Below are 25,431 nucleotides of genomic sequence, written 5' to 3' on the forward strand. Positions count from 1 at the left end.
CTTTGTTCCCTACTTGTTCTTCAAGGATTAAAAGAAGTGTTTGTGAGCAATAGAAGCAAGAACTATATTTTCAGAGACCTTAGTCTTTCATTATCTGAATTTTAAAATCCTCTGAAACCTTTCTCTGGGGACGTTGTTGGGTTTCTGCTTCTCATTAAGGTAATGAAATTTCTTGAGCCTGTATTTAGAAATAAAAGAAAACTTCCATACTGGGCCAGAGTGAAAAGGTGCTAAGATCCATTACTAGTGCTCATCCTGAATTTGTGGAAAGGACAGAGCATCTCTCGAACCACCTACACAGAGCCTTTTATCAGAGCTTCAGTTTGAGGAGAGAGGCTTTTCCCTGCGGAGAGAGGTGCTTAGGGATGAAAGAGCTCTCGACCCAAAGGCTGCCCCGCTTTTATCTCTGCTCAGCGAGAAGACTCGTGAAGTTAAAACTTCTCCTTCTATAGAAATGATCACATCAATTTGGCCACCGAGTGATCTCACAGAAGGCCAGAGTGGGTGTGGGAGTGCAGGCTCCTGGTCCAGCAGGGTTATCCCAGGGCACAGGGCCGTGTCCCGATGGCTCTGGAATGTCCCTGGTGAGGGAGACTCCAAACAGGGCACAGGGCCGTGTCCCGATGGCTCTGGAATGTCCCGGTGAGGGAGTCTCCAAAGCCTTCCCGGGCAACCTGTTCCTGTGCTTGGCCACCTCACCTGAGTGACGAGCGCTTTTCTAACGCTTGGAGCTTGTTGGTCGCGGTTTCACGGATTGAATCAAACATCAAAAAAACATTCTTTTAAAATAAAAATTTTATATATTCCGTATTTTGCAACGCTCAGGGCACACGGAGAGTCCTTGCCCCCCTCAGGGACACCGGACGGTCCCTGCTTCCCTGAGGGACACGGACAGTCCCGTCAGAGACACGGACAGTCCCCGCTCCCCTCAGGGGACACGGGACGGTTCCCGATCCGCTCAGAGGACACGGATCGGTCCGTGTTCCCGGTCCCCTCAGAGGACACGGATCGGTCCGTGTTCCCGGTCCCCTCAGAGGACACGGATCTGTCCGTGTCCCCGGTCCCCTCAGAGGACACGGATCGGTCCGTGTCTCCGGTCCCCTCAGAGGACACGGATCGGTCCGTGTTCCCGGTCCCCTCAGAGGACACGGATCTGTCCGTGTCCCCGGTCCCCTCAGAGGACACGGATCGGTCCGTGTTCCCGGTCCCCTCAGGAACACGGGCGATCCCGGCTCCGCCAAGGAACACGGGTCGCTCGCCGCTCCCCTCAGGGACGCGGGGCTGTCCCGCTGCCCTCAGGCCGTGCCGCCATGGCGGGCGCGTTGCTATGGCGCGGCCCCGCCCCGCCCCTCTCCGCGCGTCCCAACATGGCGGCGGCGGGCGGGGGCCGGCGGGCGCTGCTCCCGCTCCCGGTCCCGCTCCCGGTCCCGCTCCCGCTGCTGTTCCCGGTGCTACTCCTGGTGCTGCTGGCGGCCTCCGCCACGGCGCGCCTGTACCAGCCCGGGCACGACCCACTGACCGTGCTGACGGCCAGCTCCGTGCGGCCGGCGCTGCTCAACTCCTCGGCCGCCTGGGTGGTGCAGTTCTACAGCTCGTCCTGCGGCCACTGCATCGCCTTCGCGCCCACCTGGCGAGCGCTGGCGGGGGACGTCAAAGGTGAGGCTCGGAGCGGGTCACCGCGCTCGGCCCCGCCGCCCGGCCGCTGTGCCGCGGCCCTTTGCGGCCTCCCGGAGCCGGTGCAGGGCCGCGGGTGCCCCGAGGGGCGCTGGGCTGGGGGACCGCGGGGCCTCGGGCGCTGTGTCACCTGTGGGCCACGCCACGTGTGCCCGGGGGTTGTGTGAGCCGTGTGCCTTGGCGTGGGAGCATCACCCTCATCCCCTGCTCTGGAGTGTGAGCATCACCCTCATCCCCTGCTCTGGAGTGTGAGCATCACCCTCATCCCCTGCTCTGGAGTGTGAGCATCACCCTCATCTCCTGCTCTGGAGTGTGAGCATCACTCTCATCCCCTGCTCTGGAGTGTGAGCATCACTCTCATCCCCTGCTCTGGAGTGTGAGCATCACTCTCATCCCCTGCTCTGGAGTGTGAGCATCACCCTCATACCCTACTCTGGAGTGTGAGCATCACGCTCATCCACTGCTCTGGGGTGAGTATCGCCCTCATCTCCTGCTCTGGAGGTGATTTGGTGTGTGAGCATCACCTTCATCCATCACCCTCATCTCCTGCTCTGGAGTGTGGCATCACCCTCATCCCCTGCTCTGGAGATACTTTGGTGTATGAGCATCACCCTCATCCATTACCCTCATCTCCTGCTCTGGAGTGTGAGCATCATCATCATCCCCTGCTCTGGAGTGTGAACATCACCCTCATCTCCTGCTCTGGAGTGTGAGCATCACTCTCATCCCCTGCTCTAGTGGTGCCACACAGCCAAAATAGCACATGGGACAGAGCAAGGGGTGGATGGTGGAAGCACACCTCCAAATTAAAGGTTTTGAAGGAATCCAGGCATAAAACATTACCTTGCATGCACACAGCAGTGTGGTTTATATGTAAGTGGCCCTGTGAACCCTGTGAACACTGAACTCTTGAAGGCACGATGTTTATCTTCTAAATGTTTTATAAAGAAAGCAGCTTGTTTCAGAAGATAAGCAAAAAATACTGTGGTATAGGAGAGGCCGTGCACACACTTGATTTATATATTGCAAATTCACTGTAATGTGGGTGGGCTCAAAGTGGGAAAAGAACCACCAGAAAGTAGTATAAAAATTATGCAAAGTGAGAACCAGGTTTTCAGATTTATCAATTAGGGACTTTAAAAGTAATGGTGGCATCTGCAGCTTATGCTGAGAGACCTGCCTTGCTGTCTCTTAGCCTGCTCAGATTTTTTGGCAGGTGCTGAAGAGTTTTACTCTATTTGCAGATGTAAGGAAACAAGCAGGCCCCTGAGCTATCAATTAAAGTTCAGTACTTCTGCTGGGGAAGAAACCTGAGATCAGATTTGTAGGAAATGTTATGCTTAATATAGCAGTGAAAAGGCTTTTAAACTGCTCTTAATTCACATTTCACCCAGGAGATGTTTCCAGGATGGATACAGCAGTTTTAATGCATTCATGGTTTCACTTTGAGAGGAGCTGACAAGCTCTGGCTGTTCTCTGACACTCTGAAAAGTGTTAACAGCTCACATGAAATGTAGCTGAAGTATTAGGTGTACATTTAGATCTATGGAAATGGAAACCCACCCTAAAATAGGTCAATCACATGCTGAGGAATTGTGATTGGTGAGCAAAAACTCAAAAGCAGAGAAACACAGAACTGTCATGGTTTTCGAGGCACTTCAAATGCTCCTTACTTGCATGAAATGATCGTTTATAAATCAGTAACTTTCTTCTGTGTAATTTGCATAAGTTTTTGTAACATTTTCTCTCCTGCTTTAATCTGCTCATGGCCAAAATAATATTAGATCTACTTTGAAGTAACAAGGAGGTCTTTGAGCACAGCAGTGGAGAGCATGAAGAGCCCAAACTGGCCAGAGCTTTGGTCAAAATAAGACAGGGATTTAGGTGGGATTACAGTAGTGTGATACCTTTGTAACTTGTAAAGACTTCTTCAATTACATATTTTCTTTCTCACCTGCAGATGCTGTTTTGCACTTGTATCACTGCAATCAGTTAAAGGCCTCTCTCCTTTAATTCACTGAGTTTTTATTAAAAGTTTCATTTAGAAAGTGGATTTTGAATGTTTGTGGACATTGGCACAACCAGCAAATGCTAGTGGCTTTTGGTGTTGTCAGCCAAATATTTCCATTTTCAAGTTGGATGAATGGATTTTAGGGGACTGAGAACAGTTGCACTTTTCATCGGTAGCTTCATCAAAGAAGTCAAACCCGAAACATTTTGCCCACTTAATCTGTCTCAACATTTATTTTTCAAAGATATTTACTCATCTGTTGGATATTAAAGGATATCCTTGAGGATGCACATTTTACTTTAAGGAACCCCTAGATCATTTGGGTTATCTTTGCTGATTTGGTGTCCAAACAAAACCCAGTTAAATTGATGCAACAGCTTTGTCCAAAAAAGGCCTGTGCTAATAGACCTAATTTTAATTTTGTTTCTCATTTGTTAAATCTTGGCAATACTACCAGTGCAGACTTCACAGCAGAACATAATCCTCCTGAAAAATAGGATCAGTGCTTGCTTTTGTGTAATTTATGTTTTCATTTTGATACTCCCTCTCAGAACGGGCTTTGAGCTCAATCAGTGCTGCTGCTTTCCTGATCACACATTTTGGCAGTGGCCAAAGTGGCCATTAGAGTTAATTATCCTTTTTCTGTCTAAAAGATGATTAAGTCTATCCAACAAAATATCCACAGGCTGGAATTAAGTGTAGTAACGAACCTTTGGAAATCCCACATAGGACAACCTGTGAATTATACACGGAATCAATTCACTCCTCAGGATTTGGAGTAACTGGCCAGATTTAGCAGGTTTTGTTTCAAATCCAGCAATAATGACTTCCTGCTAGAAACTGTTCTTTGAACACGTTTGGTGGGGAACTGCAGTCACCTTGTTCAGGAAACAGCCAAGTGTCAAAATAGACAGCTCTCAAGTAGCTGTGAGAGAGAGGTGCCTGTGATGAGCCCTTTACCTCCCTGACTGAAACTTCCTGATGGAAAACACCCAGGTTTATGGAAAGGAAGTGAATTCCTTGTAACTCACTGCTGGATGCTCTGGCATTTCTCACGTGGGAGGTTTGACCCACCTGCAGGATTCCAGTTTGTCCAACACAGCCCTGTCATCCACTGCAGCTTGTTTAGCATAAATAGGGATTGTGCTGGTTAATGCATGCCTCATCTGCCTCTTTCCCATCGCTTGTGAGGCAGTATTCCAAAACCACGAATGCTAATTAAAAATTAATCAGCATTTTTTAAAAGGCCGGCCCAGGCTGCAGTAACGCAGTAACTCCGGAGCGTTGGCTGTGCACTCCAGCAACTCTGGCATCCCTTGGAAAGGGAAAGCTCAATTTCCAGCAGCAGGAATGCTAAGCAGCACATCCCAGCTGGTGCTCTCTAACCCGAGTGTTTAACTGGGGTGGGGCTGCTTTGTTGTGCGGGGTTATTTGCATTATGTTCAGAGAGCTCCCATTCATGGCGAGGAGGAGGATCCAGACAGGTGGAAAAAGGAGGAGGAGTGGTGAAAGTTGAATGAAGGAGATAACCAGAAGCCAAACTTTTCTTTTGTATTTTGCATTTTATTTGATGAAATGGGCTGTTGTGTCCTTTGTGCTGCTGTGAATGGGTGCCCATCTGCTCCAGCGTGTTTGAGGGCTCTCCTGGTGCCCGCTCAGCTCTTGGCATGTTCAGCACAAACCTCTCCATCAGCTGCTCTGGCCACCTCCAAACACAAGTAAAGGTCAGGCTAAATTTCACAGACCACTGTCCATCAGCTCTTGAACTTGATGAAGCTTTCATGCTCTTTGCTATAAAAGCAGGTTTAATTTTAATGCTTTTTAAAATTTATTGGTAATTGTGGGGGATCTTCAAATTCTGCCCACGGCTGGTTTGATTTAACTTTGCTTTAAAAAGGAACTGTCTAAAGATTGTCTTGGAGTGGTTCTTCCTTGAAGTGATTGCTGCAACAAAGCCTGGCTCAAAAAGATAAATTCCCAGCAAAAAGAGAAGGAAAAAGCTATAAGTTAGTTGAAAGCTTTTATTGAAGTTATTTAAGTATATTTACGGAAATCCTTGACCTCTCATGGTTATTGCTATAAAGGAAAGTCAAAGTGATGCTTAAACTTAACTATTAAACACTCTGCTTAAAACTGAGGTATTTTTTGGAGTATAATTAATGTGTTTCTGAACAATACTATCAGATAAATACAGCTTTCAGCAGACACTACATGAACTGGGGCTGTGTGTAATTCTGAGGCCTCTCAAAAAACTGTAAGTTGGAAAAAAAACAGCTTGTTAAAAAAGCTCTAATACAAGGTACATCAAATTTATGGGTTTGTAATTGACAGCCATGTGGATGAGTAACTGTTGGATGAATCTTATTCAGTTTATGTGCATTCTGCATGCTCTATTTTATGAGCACAGCTAATGGGAAAAGCTGAGGAATTCAATCCAGGTCCTTGCAAGTGTTGGATTTGCCCTGATTTTATCTTCCTGGATTCACCACTGGATCTGCTGCATTGTGTGCTGAGATTCCTCTTGTTTAGGTGCATGGAAAACACTGCTGCAGCCAAGAAAAACAGGGAGGTTTTAGTTATTTTAAAAATCAGTAGATTGTATTACACTGGGGGATGGAAATGAATGGCAAATGAGAATCGACCCAGGGCTGGATTTTTATGCCAGTGGAATCTCGGAGTCCTGTTGCTGGTTTCCATGGGAAGCAAGGTAATTCATCAGCTGGGATCCGTGGTCACTCTGCTGAAAATTGAAAGATATCTTTGCTTGCAGACTGGGAATCTGCAATTAGAGTTGGAGTGCTGGACTGTGGGGAAGAAGGGAACTATGAGACGTGCAAAGAATATGGGATTCACTATTACCCAACTCTTAGGGTAAGTGCAGAACATCCTGCCTTAGGCAAATGATGCATGTTTTCTAGTAACTAAACTCTGTAACTCATTGTTCTGTAGCTGGAGTTTTGCTTTGCTGAGAAAACTGCAGAGTTGATAAAAGGATTAATTGGAGGGGGTTTTGCTGAATGCAAGAGCTGATGCAGCTGTTTTGAGCAGTAATTCGGTTCTGAAAAATTCTTATTGAAAGAAGATATAATTCTGTAAAGTATCATGTTATTACATGTATATAATCCCTAGCTTCAATAGATTTATTAGATAATAACCATTTGTATAAATATTTTTCAAATTCAGAATTACAGGATAATGTTTTTAGTTTTGGTGTGTGAAAGTAAAGGGAACACATTGATATTGCCTCATGAAAACAGTGATTGCATGACCAATTAAAAATTTACTCTTGATATATCCTTCGCTATTTTTGTGATTAATTTCATAATATTTTTCATAATAGAATGCTTAAAGTGCCTTTTAAAGAGAATGCCGTGCTAGCCAGAAGTATCTGCCATTGTTCATTTTAAAGTGTAAATGCAATTTTTACCTTCTCAGTCAGTCTGAATTAATCACATTATTAAGTATGAGCAAAATGTGGTGGATGGAGAGAGTTGAATAAACTGTTTGTGATGACAGGAGAGGGAACAGGAAACATTTCAGTGTAGGATTTGTGATCTTTTACCCTGATAATAAAACAAATATTTTTATTTTCTTTTACTTTCCAAATTTTTAAGTGTAAATTGTTATATCCTCTTTATTAAACACTGAATCTTTTCCATGTTATTTTTTTGTAGCAGAAGGCAGCCAAGCTCCCTTAGATCTCCTGTTTAACCACTGGAGGGAGTTGGGAAAATGTGAATAGTGTTTCAAGTACACACACAGTTGGTAGCACTGATCTGGTGATCAGTTCATTTATGTTTGGGTTAATGTTTTTAGTGCAGGATCAATACACACCATTGAATTATGTGTTAAAGAATTTTTCCTCTTGCCCTGAGGTAGGTGAGAAGCAGCTTTTTGGAGCTCTCAGGCTAAGAGGGAAAAGTGTCTCCTGAGCAGATAAATAAAAATATTTTGTAGTTAGAGCTGTGAAAGTAAAAAACTCTTGAAAGCCATTTTTGTTCTTAAACTGGGCTTTTTTGTCTGATACAGTGACTTTTCTCTTCTCCCACACAGTACTTCAAAGCATTTACAAAGCAGTTCACAACTGGAGAAAATTACCAAGGTAAGAATATTTTACTGTGAGAAATTCCCAGAGTAGTTTTCCTGTCAGCCAGGGCTGTGTCACACAACCAGCAAAATCCCCTTGCCTGTCAATTCCTTTGGACAGGGGTGGGGTGAACACTAAATAGCTCTTTAAAACAGAATATTTCAAGTACTCTATGAAGTGTTAATCAGAATTTTAGGCAGGCAAAACATTTCTCCAAGAAACTTAGGAATCACGTTCCTTTTTTTTTAATGTAGCTCTTAATTTTCACAAATTGTTATTTTTTAACAATTAACAATGGCGTGTTAGTTTTTTAATCCCTTTTTTCCCACCACACTCCTCATCAGCATGAGATCAAATTTGCTCAATCCTGACTTTTGATCCCTCAGCCACTTTCCAGGCATCCTGAGGTGCACTGGGAGAGCCCCTATTCAGATGGTGACTCCCTGAAAATAGGCTTATCCCAGGGTTTGTCAGGATCACAGCTTGAGGTGGTTTGTCTGGGACAAAAGTAATGTTGTCCCTTTCCATGGATGAACATTTAAAAGGCCAGAGGTCAGAAGAGAGACCACCTGCACCATTAACCCTTTCTGTACAAGAGAACCTTAGTTTTACCTCTTGGGCATTTAAAGTATTTTCTGCTTTTTAATGTGTTTTGTTGGTTTTTTTTTTTGAGCAAATTAAATATTCTCACACTTCAGTTATTTCCTCTTGTTCAGTGGCTTTTTGGGCTCTCCATTTGGTAGGAATGATACACCTTGGCAGATTTTAATTTGTGGTTATTATCTTGCTGAAGTTGCCCACAGCAACTGCTGTGAAAATATTCACATTGAGAATCAAGCATTGTTTGAAGAGAAAATCAGCAAGGCAGGCAGATGGATACATTTGAAAAAATCTTGAGGTTTTGTTAATTTTAGGGTGGGATGACAGCTTTTAAATATGATCTTACAGCAACATTAAAATGAAATCCTACAACAAGTAGGATTCCTACTAGTTCCTTTTCTTCTGCCAAATAGTATGCTCAGTTTTAAGTCTGAATTTAAAGCAAAAACCTGACACAGAAAAGCATGCACTGCAAACCTTCGTGTGAGTCATTTTTTCTCAGTTTTCTGAAGGGTTGTGGTTTTTTGGAACCTATTCCCAGCAGGAGCAGATCGAGAGCTGCAAACGCTTCGTCAGATGATGATTGACTTCCTCCAGAACCATTCCCAGGAGCTGAGACCTCCTGCTCTCCCACCACTGGATCCAGTGTTGTAAGTTCCTTGTTTTCAAATGTAGCTGCTCTCTGTTTACTCAGTTAATTAAAAAAACTGTAGAAAATTAAAAATATTTTTAAAGTTTTTTTTTTTTTTAATACCAGTTCTGCTATGAGATTGTGAAGGGACATCCCATGAGTAACAGTGGGTGTATTGCATTCTGTGCTAGACTACTTTTCTTTTCCTCAAAGGTCCAGTGATCTCCCATCTCTTTTTGACAAGAACAGCCACCACTACACAGCCATTGTGTTTGAGAGCAACAGCTCCTACGTGGGCCGAGAGGTAACGTGGGACTTGTGGGGGACAGAGGGACTGTGAGTGGATGCCACCATAAACCAGCTGGATTTGAGCTTATTTGGTCAAGCAACAGCTCCCTCAGCTTTTTATCTTACTGTTTATTATCTACAGTTAGAGGGGAAGAGAGAGTAATTTGATTAACACAAAGTGGAGTCTGCTTTCAGGATGAAAAATGTTTGTTAGTGTTATGTAGTATTTGAGCTTTATAGAATGGTTTAGTGAAACAGAAAATAGCATTGTTTTCGTGTTTACAACACAAGACAAAATGGACAAACCTTCCCATACTGCTGAAGAAAAGGAGGCCATATGTTATCACCAATGGAAGGATGAAAAGACTAGACTAGGCCAAGAAAAAATAAAATTAAAAAAAAAAGGAAGATAGGAGTAATAATTTCTAAAGAAGAGTAAATCTCTTTAAGTTAAACTGTTTGTGTGCACAGAGCAGCCATAGCTGCACTTCCTGCAAACAGCTTAATGATGCCCTTAAAGGATGATGCACTTCACCTGTTTATGTGTCTTGTCCTGCAAGATTGGCTATTCCTTGAACAATGTATAATTCATGGCATCCTCTCGTTACCCAGGTTATCTTAGACTTGGTCCAATATGAAAACATCGTGGTGAGGAGAGCGTTGAATTTTGATAAACCTTTCCTGGAGAAACTGGGGGTCACCTCAGTCCCCTCGTGCTACCTGATACAGCCCAATGGCAGCCATGGATTAATTAACAAGTAAGTAATTATCAGTCAGAGGGTTATGGGGAGGTTCACTTAACTTATAAAAATGTCAGGATTTGATGTTCTGACACCTCATCAATCCATTGTACTGCTTGAACTTGTGTGTTCCCTATATTATCAATAAAAGACCTAATACTGCTTTTACGTATCACTGTTGCCTATTTATAGCTTCAGTTTATTACTGTGATATTTTGGAAGGAATAAAACTTTGGAATAAAAGTGGAAAAAATAAATGAAGCATCAAAGTTCTTAAAAAAAAAACATTTCTTGTGTAACATGAACTGACATTTGGATAAATATTATTTGTCCTTATTTTGAACAGAATTTCACACCCCTGAACCAAGTGATTTGTTATTCATAAATTGAACATTATTTCTTTTCACTTTTTATCTAAACAGGCCATGCTGCACTACGACTGTAAAACATAAACCAAAGTGAATAGTTTATTTTATAAATATAGTTATTTGCTTTGGATATTCACTTAGTCTGAGATTAAAAGTGATCTGTCTTTGTCCATTTGCAGTTTGAAGCCTCTACGGTCTTTCTTTTCTTCATATTTGAAGTCACTGCCAGGTGTAAGGAAAAAACTCCTTTTGCCACTGCAGCTGCCTGCTCCAGAAAACAAAGAGGAGAGCACAGAAATCAAGGTGTGGAAAGAGTTTGATAAGTAAGTGATGCCCTTGATTTTTATAAATTTGTTTACTAAGAATTACCTGCAGCTTTTTCCTGCCACGTGGGAAGATGTGCTGTAATTTATTTTAAAATCCTAGTGTAGTTCCATATTTTACTTCATTTCACTCTATTCAGTTCAGTTGTGAGCAGCTTTTCAAACAATTCACAGGTGAAATTACTGAGGTATTTTGGTTTTAGCAGCAAATGTCTGCACTGCTCTGGAAAGAATGTTTTTACCAGAAGTGTTGTGAAATTTTCAGTTGCCTTGAAAATCCAAGGACTTAACACCCACTACCTGTGATCAGTGTCCCTGGAAAAATACATGGTGAAATTCCAAGCTGTAACATTTCTGTAGGAAATTCTCTGTGTGTGCAATAGTGCAACAGTGCCCACTGAAAAGGGCTTGTCAAATGCAAGTGTAATGGCAAATAATAAAGTCACTGTAAAAGATGTTTATCACCCCAAATCCTTTGAGGTTTATCTTCACCCTCTTTCCCTCTTTGAGAGAAGGGTGCAAAGCCTTTGCAGAGAGATAATCCCTTAGCATCTTTAGATGGAAAAGATGTGGGACTGAGTGCTTTAATATAATACTTATTTTCCTTTCATGGACACTATTAGTGTCATCTTTCGGTGACTATTATAAAATACTTTATATGGAACATTCAGTTAGCAAAACAACTTAGTTAAATTGAGCTGCTTTCCAGCAAGGCAAAATCTTGTTGACACGAATCTCCACTCCAAGTATCTCCTAAATAGGATCCTTTTGGAGAACCTCCTGCATTCATGTGGATGTCCCTTTATTTAAGAAACTTGAAGCAGAATTTTGCTGGTTTTTATAACTTAAGTGAGTACTTTATTAATTAAGGAGATAAATTCAGAATAAGTCTGTGGCTTAAATTAAATTATAGTTGTCGTATATATGATTATAGGTGATTCTGTCTTTTAATATGTTCTTTCCTGCATGTTATTTAGTAGGTGGGAGCAGCCAGTTTTTTCAATGAGTGTTTTTTAATTCTGTTTTTTAGCAACAATAGTGCTGCTGAATTCTTACAAGAAGTATGAACTCTGTGAACTTCTGTTTGTTCAGTTCCATTGCTCTGTCTCACACTGCCTGAAAAGCATTGAAAGCTGGGGCTTTGTGCCTGATGCATTTGTACTTTGTAAAGCAAGTTTAATTATGAAGATATTTGATTGTGAGAAGGAACTTGGAAAATGTTTTATTTGGTTTATATGGTCTACTTATACCTGTCAGAACTCTTGTCTTGAGAGCTGCTGTGTTTTAACTGGGAGGTGAAGGACCTGCAGCAAAACTGCTGCACTGGGGAGAGGATTTCTAGTTGAGTCCTTTCCAGCACTGACATTTTCAGTCTTGTTTGCACCCCTGCCCTGTGTAGAATCCCTGTTGTTCAGAGCATGTCCTGTTTCTGTTTGTGGCCAGCCCAGCAGAGAAGCTGTAATTTCCTTACACCAGGGCTGTAATTTCATCACAAAGTAAAGCTGGCTAGGAGGCAAAAATTCAGTCAAATATAAAAAAAACTTTTCTCATGTGTGGTTGTGCCTCAGTTGTCCAAACTCAGGCTGGGCAGGGCTCTGCAATCACTGTGGGGTGGCCAGTGCTGGGGGAGGGGGTTTTAATGACACCTCCTCTCATCAATTTTACCTCTGAGTGGTGAGGAAAGGGGTGGCAGGAGGCTGCCAGAGCACCCCAGGATTGATTGTGTTCCAGGTCCAGGCTCTACATGGCTGACCTTGAGTCAGGATTGCATTTCCTGCTCCGGGTGGAGCTGGCCACGCACAAGGCACTCGAGGGAGCTGAGCTAAAAACCTTCAAGGACTTTGTCACCATCTCTGCCAAGGTAGGCACTTCTGGGCTTTGATTATTTGTGAAGATGAAGTGACTCCACCAGAAAATTTATCGTGGGACATAAGTCTCTCAAAATGGCTTGCACAGTGTTTGAGTGTGTGCATCCTCAGTAGCTTAAAAAAGAGTTTGGTGGGTTTATTTAAAGGCTGTTTTTGAGGTATTGTTTGCTGTTCTGACATACTTACAGGGTTAAAATGCAATTTAATTTCACCTTAGGGGGCTCAAAATTAAATAAAGCTTAAGTAGTCTGCAACATATTGAACAAACACTGTAAATATAGTCCATTTATCAGATTTTCAGGATAAGTAGCTATTGTTACTCAGTGGGATTAAACAACCTTTGTTTTTCATTCTTGACTTTTGGATTTCATTAATGCATACTTGGCAAATGCTGTTCTATTTAGAGACGTTAGTAGCTTCTGTCTGAATTTTGAATATAATTGAGGTACTGATTTTGATTAAATAAGTATTCAAAAATAACTGAGCTATTGAATGTAATTGAGTGTTTAAAATTTAAAAATGCTTATGTGTTACATTTGCATGAAAAGAAAATACATGTAATGTGATATGACTTGAAAAAAATTAAAATAATTTTGCTTTATAATGCCAGCTTCCTGAAATGACCAATATATCTTTATTTTTACTGACTGTATAGCTAACACTCTGTTTTATTTTTAACAAGTGAATTAATAACTCTTAAGGGAATAATAAGGCCTATATGAAACATTTCCAAATATCTGGGTTTATCTGAAAATCAGACAGACAGTTCCTTAGCCAGCCAGCTCCCCCCTGCAGCCATCAGAGGTCAGAAATCTCCAGCTGGCCTCATTTCTTTAAGAAAGTGTGGTGGTAATCTTTCCATCATATTATCCCTAAAGCATCCTCTGTCCTTCCCTGTGCTTCCTGGCCAGCTGATGTCATTTGATTCCCTGGCTGTTGATGATAAATGGGGAATGTTCTCTTTTAGGTGCCTGCTCATCTCCACCTCCCCTGTCCTATCCTTTATTTGCATTTTTTTCTGTTAGGAAATTTTTTTTTGTATTTTTCTCCTGTTTATAGTGATGGTCAGTCCAAAGGCACAGAGATCTCTGATTCCTGCTTGGGGAATTTTCATGACTGAAATCCTGCTCCCTCTGGAAGGGTCCTAAAGAATGGCAGATACTTGACTTAATTCTGTAATAATTCTAACCCTTATTAAACAAAATAGCATTTCTGCTGTAAAATAATGGCCTTACCACTTATTTGCAGTTCCTCACACTCATCTGCCAGGCTGTGGCTCCTGTGAGTTCTGAGTTAAGGAAGTCCCTGATTCCAGATCACTTTGGAAATCACTGTTACACATGAAAGGAAGGTCTTCTTCTGGATAATAACTCCTAAACTTACAGAAATATGACTAAAAAGAACTAATTTTTGTGATTGATCTTCCAAAAATGAGAAGCATTTCAGCCTCTCTGTTTCACTGAGGTGTTTTGAGCAACATTCTGAACTGAATTATCTTAATGTGAAATCCTAGGTAATGTCAAGTTGTTCTGTAGCATTCCTGCCTGCTTAATTTTTAACATTTTGCACAAAAAAAACACGTTGAATTTTGTAAGCAAAAGCTGGTGTCAGCTGGCTTTTTACCGAAAGCAGAACAATTTGCTCCTCAGAAAAACAAAATGAAGCATTTTACAGATGGCAAAAACGTTTGGATAAAACCAAGAGAGTCATGTTGCTAATGAAATCTGTGCTTGAAAATGTTTTCTTCTTTGTTTTTTTTATTTTTCTCAGCTTTTTCCTGGCCGTCAGCCTGTGGTGAAGTTGTTAGAGACCTTGCAGGAGTGGCTGGTGAGCCTTCCATTAGACAAAATCCCTTATGATGCTATCCTGGATCTGGTCAACAACAAAATGCGGGTAAGCTGTTCCCAGTTCCAGCATAAAACAGGGCATTAGGAAAGGATAAGATTCTGTATCAGTCTAAGACATCACTTACTGCTGCTCCCCCAGTCATAATGGAGTTATAAGAAGGTTAACATGAAAATAAAGTGAAGTCATTAGCAGGAAAAAACAACCCACATCCACATAAAGAAATTGAAATGAGAGAATTGAAGCATGCAATCCTGGCTGGGTTTTATAATGAGCAAGCAACACTTGTTCCCTAATGTCATCCCCAGGGATGCAAGATTCCCAGAGGATATTTCTGATTTTGCTGTGCCTGCTGTCAGCAGGATTCTCATGAAGGTCAGGGTTTAAGTGATGGGAAATTAACCCACTGAAATGTGCATTATTCCTGAAGAGTTTCCCCAAACTACTCTCTGATTTCCCTGCTGGAATCCCATCCCGCTTTGGCAAAGCCCTGTCATAGGGTTGTCTTTGCTCAGAACTTCACAATTTCTTCCCTATTTCTGTCTGAAATTTGAAAGCCTCCTGTGTGTTCTAAGAAAAGGAGAGAGAAGTCTCAGAAACTAAAATCTTGCACGGCATTTCAGGTGCAATGAATAAGGTTTGTTCCAAGAAGAAATAATAGGGAATTTTACAGCCAGTTAAGGCTTTACACTGTAAATCATGTAAACCTTATGGAGTAATAGGGAAATTTGGATGTGCCCAGAGAAGCTGGGAATATTTTTGTGTGTTGTGTTCTTAAAAAAAAAATCTTCACAGGTTAAACTACTTTGTGTGCTCTGTCAGACTGATTTTAGTAGGTTTGATGTCAATGACTGAACAATTTGTATTTTCTCCAAAAGGGATGAATTTTATGATGATGATTCAGAGTATTTGAGACATGAGGATTTTTGTTTGCCTGAAGTATGAACTGATTAACCAGTGCAGAAAGTCATTTATTGTTCTTTACCCTGGATCACCTCAATTCCATGTTATAAGAAGGTTAACATGAGTTAACCTTCACACTGTGGGATCAGCAGTGCTGCCACACTCAGTGGTACATTTATGACCTAGAGCAGCACATACCTTAAATAAATATCTTTTTTTGCAGATTTCTGGGATATTTCTCCCCAGGAAAGTCCAGTGGGTTGGCTGCCAGGGCAGCAGACCAGAGCTGAGGGGCTACAGCTGCTCCCTCTGGAAGCTGTTCCATACCCTCACCGTTCAGGCTGCACTGAGACCAAAAGCTTTGCTAAACACAGGTGAGCAGCAAATATTTTTTTTGATGTGTAAATCCTCAAGGAATCAGTTTGTGGAGGAGAGTGGCTGCAAGGCTGCACCAGCAGGGGTCAGAGCTTGGCTGCAGCAGGAAGGTTTGGAAATGTGCTAAATAAAGTGTGTGGCCCTAAAGCTGCGAGTAATAAAGCAGAAAAAGGAAAAAAAAAAAGAAAAAGAGAATTTCAAACAAAGAAATTTTGAGCTCCCTGAAAAGGGATGAAAATGATTCAGGTTACCTGAGGTTGCACTGGGAGTGAAATTTGAGGAAAATTAGATTTTACCATACAGCTCAGTAGCTATAAAAGATGTACAGCCATTAGCTGATCCTTCTGTAATATTATTTCTTAAATACTGAATGTTACGACTTTTTGGTTTATTTTTTTTTCAGCTGAATGTACCTGTCATTAATCCCTGCAGTGATTTACAACTTTGCCAGCACTCTGTAAAATTGCTCATTTTTAGACTTGCAGCATCATGTGAAGCTGAGTGTTAATATTCTGGTGATGATTCCTGTTTAAGAAACATGCTGGTTATAAAATCTATTCTCCTCACCCAATTGAAATAGAATCACTAATGCTAAAATTTGGTTTTTATTCTTGCCAGGACAGTGTTTTGTTTGGTTACAGTTCTATTTAGTTTTCATTTAAAGCCTTTTAAATGTCTTTTCCAAGGAATATGGGAATTCTACATGGACATCGTAAAACTCCAAAATTTTCCATTTACCAGTTGATTGTATGCTTAAAAGGATTTTATTGTTTCACATTACATCCATTTCAGATTCCATCCATATATTTGTCAAGTATTTGCAGTCAGAGTGAAAATCCTTCAAATCTGAATAATTCTCCTGCAGAACAGGCATTTTTTGATAGCAAATCATTCTGTTGTTGGCTTTTGTTTCTGTTTTGTTTGTTGTTCACAGGGCAGTAGATTGAATTTCTTCCATTTAGTGCATTCACTGCCCAGTGAGTTTGAGGGGTTTGTGCTAGATGATTTTGAGCTGTTCAGCAGGATCCTGCATAACTTAAAGTTCCCCTTTTAGTCCTAAAGTCTTCTGATTAAATCTTAAAAAAAAAAAAAAAATCTTAATATTTAACTACACAAAATTGCCCCTCAAATTGTGTGTTTCAGGCATGAGCCTGAAGTTAAAAATACATTGTAGAACCTGAGAACTCTTTGGCACAGTTAACCCTGGCTGTAAATCGGGCCAGATATGTGATGATCACTTCTTATGGTGAAAGAATTGGGTCAGTCTGAGACTGTGGGATTATGTCTTGGGAGGTTTTCCTCTCCTTATTGCTTGTTTAAATCCCATCTACTAAAAAGCATGATGTACTCCCTAATCCTTCCCACCACAGGTAGGGTTTTATGGTTCTTGTCCACTTTAAAGATTAGGGTTACCCTGAATTGCAGTAGTTTGGGAGGAAAGAGAAAAGGAGGATTACACAATGATACATGGCAGATGTTAATAGAAGATTCATCTCGGGGCTGATAAGAGAAAAACAAACAAAATGAGCCATTTTGCAATTGTTTTCTTTCTGAAGCAGATGTATTTTTCTTGATCGTGCCCTCTGCTCGAGGGCCTGGCACTCTGGGTGAACTCCCTGTGGCTTTCTTGATAAAATGATTTTATTGGGTTATGTTTGGTACATTTTCAGCTGAATGGGGAAATTTGAACCTGCAGTGGGAGTAGCAGGAGGGATCCAGAGGAACTCAGGACAGAACTGCTCACAGCCAAGGATGTGTAAAATCATTGTAGAAATCATTCCTGAGCACACTTCATGACAAGAAATGCGGGTTTAGGTAACAGGATGTGTTGGTGTGAATAAGACAGGCTTGTGGATTTTATAATAAATTATCTGGCACTTTTAACATTTATTGCTGAATTTGACAGATTTCCTCACAAAATTAATTTTCAAGGGTGTACCATTACACAGGAGAACAGATGAAATTAAATTTGTGTATGAGTCCCTTGTTTCTCCACAAAGAGATAATTTGCTGGTTGTGTTTGTTATTGTTGTTTTTCCTAAATACATATTTCAGTATAAATGGTAAAACTGTTCTTACTGAAATTCATTTTCACTTCCAAAATAATTTCCGAGCCTTTCTTTTAATGTAGTAATTTAATCTGCTTTAATCTCATAGCTTTTATTTATACATGTCTGTTCAGTCACAGATATTGAATGGCTGAGGAGAAATCAGAGTTTTTTAGGATTTCTTTTGGGCTTTAAAGACTTATTTTTGCTGCTGTGTTTAAGAATATCCTGTTGATCTAAATAGAGATGTTGATGACAATTTATATATTTCCTATATCTATATCAGATGAGTGCTCTGATAGTTTGAGCAGGTTTTGTTGATTTTTTTTCCCAAGAAAACAAAGCAATAGTAAATTACTCGTGATGTTCAGCAGCAGGAGCCTGTAATTTGATCAATCTGCACCATAAAATGTGTGTAATTTGACAAGTGTGTGCTTGTGGTAACACACAGGACATTTTTAAATACATTTTGACATAATTTACTGGGTCAATTAAGCATGAATCAGAAATTCTGCGCGACAGAGATGAAACCATTAGGATTTCAACAAATTATATCAGGTTTTCAAGGCACTTGGAGATGTAAAGAGCTACTTGCTGACACAAGAAAGGCCACAAAGTTCTCAACCTGTGCAGGCCTCATTTTCCTGCTGAATTCATAATTCTTTTGCATTATCTTTTTGTGAATGTTATAAAAAGAATCACGTGTTTGTGTTTATTTTAGGAGGAATTCCTGGTTTATTCTCCAAAGTGTTGCTCAGCAGTTGCTCTGTGCATTCAGAGCCAAAAAAGCCATGGAATTAATAACTCTAATGAGATTGTGGTGCTCTCTAATTCCTCAGAATTGTGGAGTAACAAACAACCCTCACAGGCACTCTGTGCAGGACTCACCAGAGGGGGTTTGACTCTTGATTTTTCAGTAGCAAAATCCCCATAACTTCAGTGCCTGGGCATGAATATAGAGGTGAATGCATAATATAAACATTCATTTAGTTATTGGGTGAGAGCTTGGAGAAAGTCCCTAATTCCACAGGAGTTGTGGCATACAGAAAGTGTGTATTTTGCGTATTTTAACAATTTCACAATGTTCTCTGATAAAAATAATGTCTGGTTTTCATTAACTAAGTTTGGTCTTCCCCTCAAATTTTAAGATACTCTGAAAGGAGAAATTTTGCTGTAGACTTTTAGACTTTTGCTTTTAGACTTTGAGACTTTTGCTTTAGACTTGACTTCTATTTGATTGTGGTGTTCAGGGTAGCTTTGAGCACAGCTGTACAGACTGAATATGTTGTGTGTGTTGGTGCAAACAGCCACTCTAAATTGCAGAAGTGATTAATATCAGATCAGGTGTCAATTCTGTGGAACAAGAATGGAGCAACTTTTCATTTCCTTCTTCCCCCTTTCAATTTCCTGCTGTTGGAGCTGTGTCTGTCCCTTATCTTGCAGGTCTTGAGGACAACCCCCAAATTGTGCTGCAGGTCATGAGGAGATACATCCAGCACTTCTTTGGGTGCAAGGCTTGTGGTCAGCACTTTGAGGAGATGGCCAAAGAATCCATGGATTCTGTGAAAAGCTTGGACCAGGCTGTCCTGTGGCTCTGGGAGAAGCACAACGTGGTGAACAACAGGCTGGCAGGTAGGGGAGAAAAACTCCTGAGCCAGAGCTGGTGGAAAGTGAAAAACATCATTTTCAGAGATGGTTTCTTCTGAGATGTCACCTGTTGCCTGGTGAGGCTCTTTCTGGAGCGCAAATCAAAGGAGCAATTCAGCTGCTTAGCAGTGGATAAAAAAATAAGTACATTTCTTTCTGTAGCAGTTTAGGGTTAAAACCTGCCTTTGTTTTGTTTTGGAAAATGATGGCAATTGAACAAGAGGCTTCCTCAGGATAAAAGAGCCTCAACTCTTGGCAGATAAAATAAAATAAATAATAATGAATAAATAACAATGAATAAAATAAAATTGCTGTATAAAGGAAATCTGTGCCCCCTCCAGCTCCCTGTGTTTTCAGCTGAAAGTGCTGTTAAAATACTGGTTGTGTTTAATCCATTCTGTTATGGAGGTATCAAGTAACTAAAGCACTAAAGAAAATTGGTTTCTCTTTGCACTAAATCCCTGTCTGCTGTTATGGATCTGGGTAATGCAGCATTAGTTACAATTTCAATATGCTACATTGTGTTCATATTATGCTCCTGCTGCATTCCCAAGATTTATGAAGAATTAAATACTGTTGTGAGTACAAACAGTTTGCCTCCTTTCTCTGAGGAGAAAAAAAAAGTAAATAATAAGAGATTAAATAAAAACATCCTCTAATTTTGGTTCCTATAACAGGCAACTCCTGTGGACTTGGAGTTGCCAAGTGGTGGAGCAATGCACTTATTTAGAACATTAAGGTATTGGAAAACTCACATGGATATTGATTTAGGTGATGCAGCAGCCAGCTAAAATAGCCTTTTAGTAAGAAGTATAAACACACTGGAATAAATAATAATGTTAAATTATGCTTTTTCAGTTTGCTAAAATTTCTCTGTGGGACAGTGATATATTTTCATCCTTAAAAGCTGCATCTGTATTTGTGGTGCTGTGTGAAAAATTGTGTTTGGTCAATGAAAACACCTTGGGGTGGGGGTCAGGAGGTGCCTGGATATGGCTCTGCCCTATTGAATTATTCCCTGTTCCTTTGAATTGCACAGGATTTACAGCATTTCCCTCTTTGGCAGGAAAACACAAAGTACAGGGAGTTTTCTGTTTGCAACCATGCTGTAACACATTTTGTTTCTGCATTTTTTATTGAAACAAATTGATTGCTGGGTGATCTTTAGGATAAAAAAGCCAATTTGCTCTTTTGCTCGTAAATATCAAGGAGACAAATACTTTTAAATGTCTTTTGAATCCCTATTTTATGCAAAATCATGGGGAAGTTTCCTGCTTTTAAAAAGAATAAAAATAATAAAATAAGAATAAAACGCAAAATTATTGTTTTTAAATATTTTAAGTGCTACTGTACTAATCAGGTTAATAAGTTAAGGGTTTTACCAGGTGAAGCTTTTTTTTTCCTAAAAATTATGTGCATTCACATTTTAAAATATTGTTTTTAGAGCAAAGTGTGAGACCAGCTGCAGCATTCAGCTCAGAAACGTGGCCAGAGCTGTGAGCATCTGAAATGTTAAAATAGGATCTAATTCAAGATGGTGTTACATATTTAAAGACTGCTTTTTAGCTGAAAAATACATCTTAAACATGAACATGGCTTTTAAAATACTGCAAATGTTTGTTCTGGTAATGATGCAGAGCTGTGGAAAAGCAAGCTTGGGATGGAATGGTTCACAACACAGAAACATGAAAATAATCTGAGTGTCTGCCCTTGGAGCTGCTCTTGCAAACCAGGCAGAAAACAGGGATTAAGGAGTGAAAAGAGCAGTTTGTTTTGCACCATAATTCAGGTTAACCCTGCAGGGCCCAGACTGTTGTGTGTTCCTGCCTTCTAAAAGCAGCAATTGCATGATTTGGGGCTGGGATTGAAATGCTTCAGCTTTTACTGTGAGAAAAGGGAAATAATTGTGAGTTAGTGTTTGTATTTTGAAATGTTCAGAGTCAGAATTGGTGAGAAAAGTTCCACATTTTTGATTGTCTTTGTTTAATTCAATTATTGTGCTGTGGCTTTTTATGCCAACCTCAGTGAAAGTGGAAAACGCTCCCTGGGCAGTGTCTGATGGTGCAGCTTTCCCACTTCATTCCTCCTGACTTTTTCCCATTTCTATTTATCTCCTCCCAATTAGGTGATTTGACAGAAGATCCAAAATTCCCCAAAGTTCAGTGGCCAACTCCAGACGTTTGTCCTGCATGTCATGAAGAAATCAAAGGGCTGCACAGCTGGAATGAAGCCCAAGTCCTGCAATTCCTGAAGTCCCACTACAGCAGTGAAAATATTCTCTACAAATACACCGAGAGCCAGGCTGACCCCGCTGACAACGAGCAGGGAGACACGAGGGAGGGGAAGGACAAAAACCTGCTGAAGAACTCGGGGGGAAATGGAGAAAAGAAGCTCCAGGATAAGGAGAACCCAGGAGATCCAGGCTCCAGGGTGTTCCAGAAGCCGATGGGAAATCCTGGAGCTGTCCAAGGTAGCGGCAAAAGCGCAGCTGCATCCGTGAGCCTCAAAGGGACCAGGCAGGCTGTGTCCTTCCTAGGGATTGGATTTTCCAACCTAGACATGAGTCTGTGTGTCATCCTCTATGTGGCATCATCCTTGTTTTTAATGATCATGTACTTTTTTTTCCGGGTGAGGTCCAAGCGCTGGAAAGTGAAGGCTCACCGTTCCTCGGTGTAGGAGTTCTCGCTGTTCGTGGCTGTTGGCTCCCAGACACAGCTTTAATATTTATGATCAGGGATTTTATATGCAGTATTCCTTGGGTCAGGCCCCTTTCTTCCCAAGGTGTTCAGCTGAACAGGTGGAGCTGGCCTTGAGATCCCCAGGCTTTGCCCAAGGCCACGTCAATGTCCTCGCACGGGAGCGTTGCATTTGGCAGTTAAGATTTTTCCATGACTTCCCCCCAACAGCCTTTACTCATTTCCAGAGTAAACATTGCATTATGCAATCTGCTGTGCCTGCTGGAGAAGGAAATTGGATATTGTTTTGTGTATTTTCAAGTCAGGTGTTATTTTTTTTTTTAATTCATCCAGAGCTAATTTCACCTCCCCAAGTGCTGAATGGTACCTTGGCTGCTTCACTGGGAGAAGCAGGAATTCCAATGTTTCTTTTCAGGAAACATGAGTTTTCTTCTGATTAAATCAATTCTAAACCTCTGTGACTTTCCGAAATATTATTTACATATTTAAAGTAGGAAGCATTTCATCTTCAAATCATTCATCCGTTCTCTGGTGCATTCCAGACAAGGATATGTGTGTGTCATCACTAGGATGAGAGTTTTGGGGCACAATTAGCAGCCTGATTCGGAATGCTAAGTAATTATGGTGTTGTCCAGGTGGAAACCAATTCTGATGAACTCTAGGAAAGGAAAACAATGTTTTTAGTGAAGGACAGCAAGATTTATGTTATTGTGGCAGAACAGATTGGAAAATCTACAAATAGTGAGTTTCTTCTGTTGAGTTTCTCCATCACAAGAGAGCAATTAACACTTCCCTTGGTATTTCCAACCAGAGCTGCCCCATTCTGGGATGTCCAGTTCCCTCTGCAGCTCAGTGTGGAGTCCTTGGAGCAGCAGTGAGAAGAAATCATGAAAATATTACAAAATCATCCTTGCGAGTAGGAGTTGCAGTGATCCTGGCTGGGGGGGATAATTCACGTCCTGGATAGTGAAGTTTATAATCCTATCCAATGTAATTGAGCATGTTCTAGTTATCCATTACCTAATCTTTCGTTAATCCTAATAGGTTTTGGCCTCAATGTTTTCTCGTGGCAGTGAGTTCTCCAGATTAATTATGTTATATAAAAAGGCTTTTCCTTTCAATTCTACATTTGCAACTTTTAATTTAATTGAAGGTTTGCTGGCTCCTCTGTTACATGAGAAGGAATAAGGAGTGCCTGGCCAATTCCCTGGATTTATTCCATTCTATCCCCAGCATAGAAAGTTTGAAGCCTGGCAACAAAAAAGCACAGAAACTCCACAGGGTTGTTTTTTCATAATCAAATATTGGCTGTTCACAAAATTGAGTGTTTCTGACAGGTCTCTGCAGCACCCAGTTGGAATGACAGAACTGAGCTGCAAAGATTCTCTGTCCCCTGTAGCTGAGGTTCATCACAGTAACACCCACAGAGAGGAACAACTTTCTGGGGCTGCTGTGAACGTGTCAGAGGAAGAAATCTCAGTTCCCATGACCCTGTCAGTCCAACATTCCTGCAGAGGGGCTGGGGCTGTGCCCTTAGAGGACCCTCAGAATTCCAGAGTTCTGGCAGAAGGAACCATCCTGGGTCTTTCCTCTTTAGGAATTTACGACTCCCATCCTTAGAGCAGCTGGGCTCGGACAGTCAAACCCCCTGCAAGCACAAGGGTGGTGTGAGCTCTGGGGAAGGGGGTCCAGGCTCATCGGGGCAGAGTTTGAGCTGGAATCCTGTGAGAGATCCCAGGGCCAGGCTCATTCAGAGGAAAACCTGGAGATTCCACACTGACTTTTGAAAATCAGGTAACTTTGAGATGTTCTCAGCCCTCCAGCAAGGAGACTTGGCTTTAAAAGGAAATCCAAACACCAGGAAAATCTAACCCAGCTCAGCAATGTTGAGCTAGTTCATTCCTGCTCTCAGTATTGCACATTCTCAAGTTGAAATTCAGTCATTAGTTGTTTAGAATTCTAACAAGTACATAGACCTGGTTTCATAAGCTTTGACTCATTCTGCTCTTTTTCATCTGCACACAAAAGCAAAAGGCCTTGGGAGTTTGTAGGGATGATTTTGCCGTTAAAAAGCAGCAAATGTGGGTTTGGAATAAAGTTTGGGGATTTTGCTACACACATTTAACTTCCACATTGCTGCAACCCCGCTGCAAACACAACAAAATGAATAAATACTCCAACTTCAGTGGCTTTTTTTGTCTCTTCAGAGTATGAAAGTATGAAATTAATGAAATTAAGATGTTGCTTGTCCATGTTGATGCTCCAGCTTCTGCCAGTGAGCCAGCCAAGGCTTTCACTTCAATGTCCTCATCTGGGAAGGTTTTCTTGACTTTGAATTCACTTGAGCAAATCTTGGTTTGCTTGGGTTTATTTTTGGCTTTCTAATGACAAATTATACCATTGTATGTCTCTGTAACAATACAGTCTGTGCTGGGACATGGGGGATGCTGCCAGGAAAGTCTCTGATTTTAAAATTGTCTCCAAGCCCCACATGCTGAGCCTTGGAGGGTTTATTTGTGTGGTGTCTTGTCCACAGAGGTTCCTGCAATGCCACTTCCCTGTGGGAATCGTGCTGTGCTGGGGGCAGTCACTTGGCCCTTTGTGATTCATGGAGCTTTCTTTGCTCTTGGGATGTTTTCAAATAGGAAATATTAAAATAAAAGGAATTGAATGTGTCAGGAGAGACGAAGGCTGCAAGTGCTAAAGAAACCCAATTAAGTTATTTGTGAGAACTCCTAATTTTCTGTATCCAGCAGTGCATCCACCCTGCTGTTCCTGCACGGAGCTGGATGGGAACAAAAGTCCCAGGTGTGGTGTTGCACATGAGGTGTTGAAAATAGTGACAATACCATTTCAGTAATTTAAATGTTCTATTTATTTGAAGTCAATAACTTGACATTTCCAAGTCTGTTCTGTTTGGGTTGGGTTTTTACTGTCTCGTTCCTCTCTTGGGAGGAAAAGTGACTGTTTTGTACTAAACTGTAAATTAATGTGCTTGTTTAAAATAAACTGCAAACGTTTGGGCAAAGTGGATGCGTTTTGGCTCTTTACCTGTGTTTGCAAATTGTTTTGAGGTGAGCTTTATTGCCAGGACAGCTCATGAACATGTCCACGATAAACCAGATCCATCATCTTGTGGAGGTGTATTTTTAAGCCCAGACTTCTCAGGAGCTGCTGAGGAATCTGAAGGAGGGAAGAGAAAATAAACCAGGAATAAAGAAACATTTGAGTGGGTTGCTTTTTATTAATGGTTGTTTTTTATAAATGGCAGAAGCTCCTAAACGGCCCCTGCCCTCTGTCCCGAGTGGGACACAGCCCCTGAGTGGG

At 41.2% G+C, this 25,431-nt stretch overlaps 1 protein-coding gene across 2 annotated transcripts; it reads left to right on the forward strand.

The window, feature by feature from the left end:
• Positions 1-1,170: 1,170 nt before the first annotated feature.
• QSOX2 (quiescin sulfhydryl oxidase 2) lies at positions 1,171-25,132 on the forward strand. Of its 2 annotated transcripts, none has more exons than XM_030286448.4 (12): positions 1,171-1,656; positions 6,456-6,556; positions 7,739-7,787; positions 8,914-9,022; positions 9,217-9,307; positions 9,904-10,049; positions 10,579-10,722; positions 12,454-12,583; positions 14,361-14,483; positions 15,562-15,712; positions 19,205-19,393; positions 21,534-25,132. In XM_030286448.4, exons 1-12 carry the CDS (start codon positions 1,311-1,313, stop codon positions 22,082-22,084), a joined length of 2,130 nt encoding a protein of 709 aa, XP_030142308.4. In that variant the 5' UTR covers positions 1,171-1,310; the 3' UTR covers positions 22,085-25,132. The 2 variants fall into 2 exon arrangements, with proteins under 2 accessions (XP_030142308.4, XP_030142310.4); XM_030286450.4 differs by having other exon boundaries at positions 1,200-1,656; positions 8,917-9,022.
• Positions 25,133-25,431: the final 299 nt, after the last annotated feature.

Source organism: Taeniopygia guttata, chromosome 17, assembly GCF_048771995.1.
Source record: "Taeniopygia guttata chromosome 17, bTaeGut7.mat, whole genome shotgun sequence".
Taxonomy (NCBI): Eukaryota; Metazoa; Chordata; class Aves; order Passeriformes; family Estrildidae; genus Taeniopygia; species Taeniopygia guttata.

Excerpts from the sequence above, each read along its gene's own strand:
- QSOX2 (XM_030286448.4), top strand. The coding sequence starts at position 1,311 with ATGGCGGGCGCGTTGCTATGGCGCGGCCCCGCCCCGCCCCTCTCCGCG. Across the intron at positions 7,788-8,913 it reads AACTGGAGAAAATTACCAAG|CAGGAGCAGATCGAGAGCTG; the intron begins GTAAGAATATTT and ends ACCTATTCCCAG. Across the intron at positions 9,308-9,903 it reads GCTCCTACGTGGGCCGAGAG|GTTATCTTAGACTTGGTCCA; the intron begins GTAACGTGGGAC and ends CTCGTTACCCAG.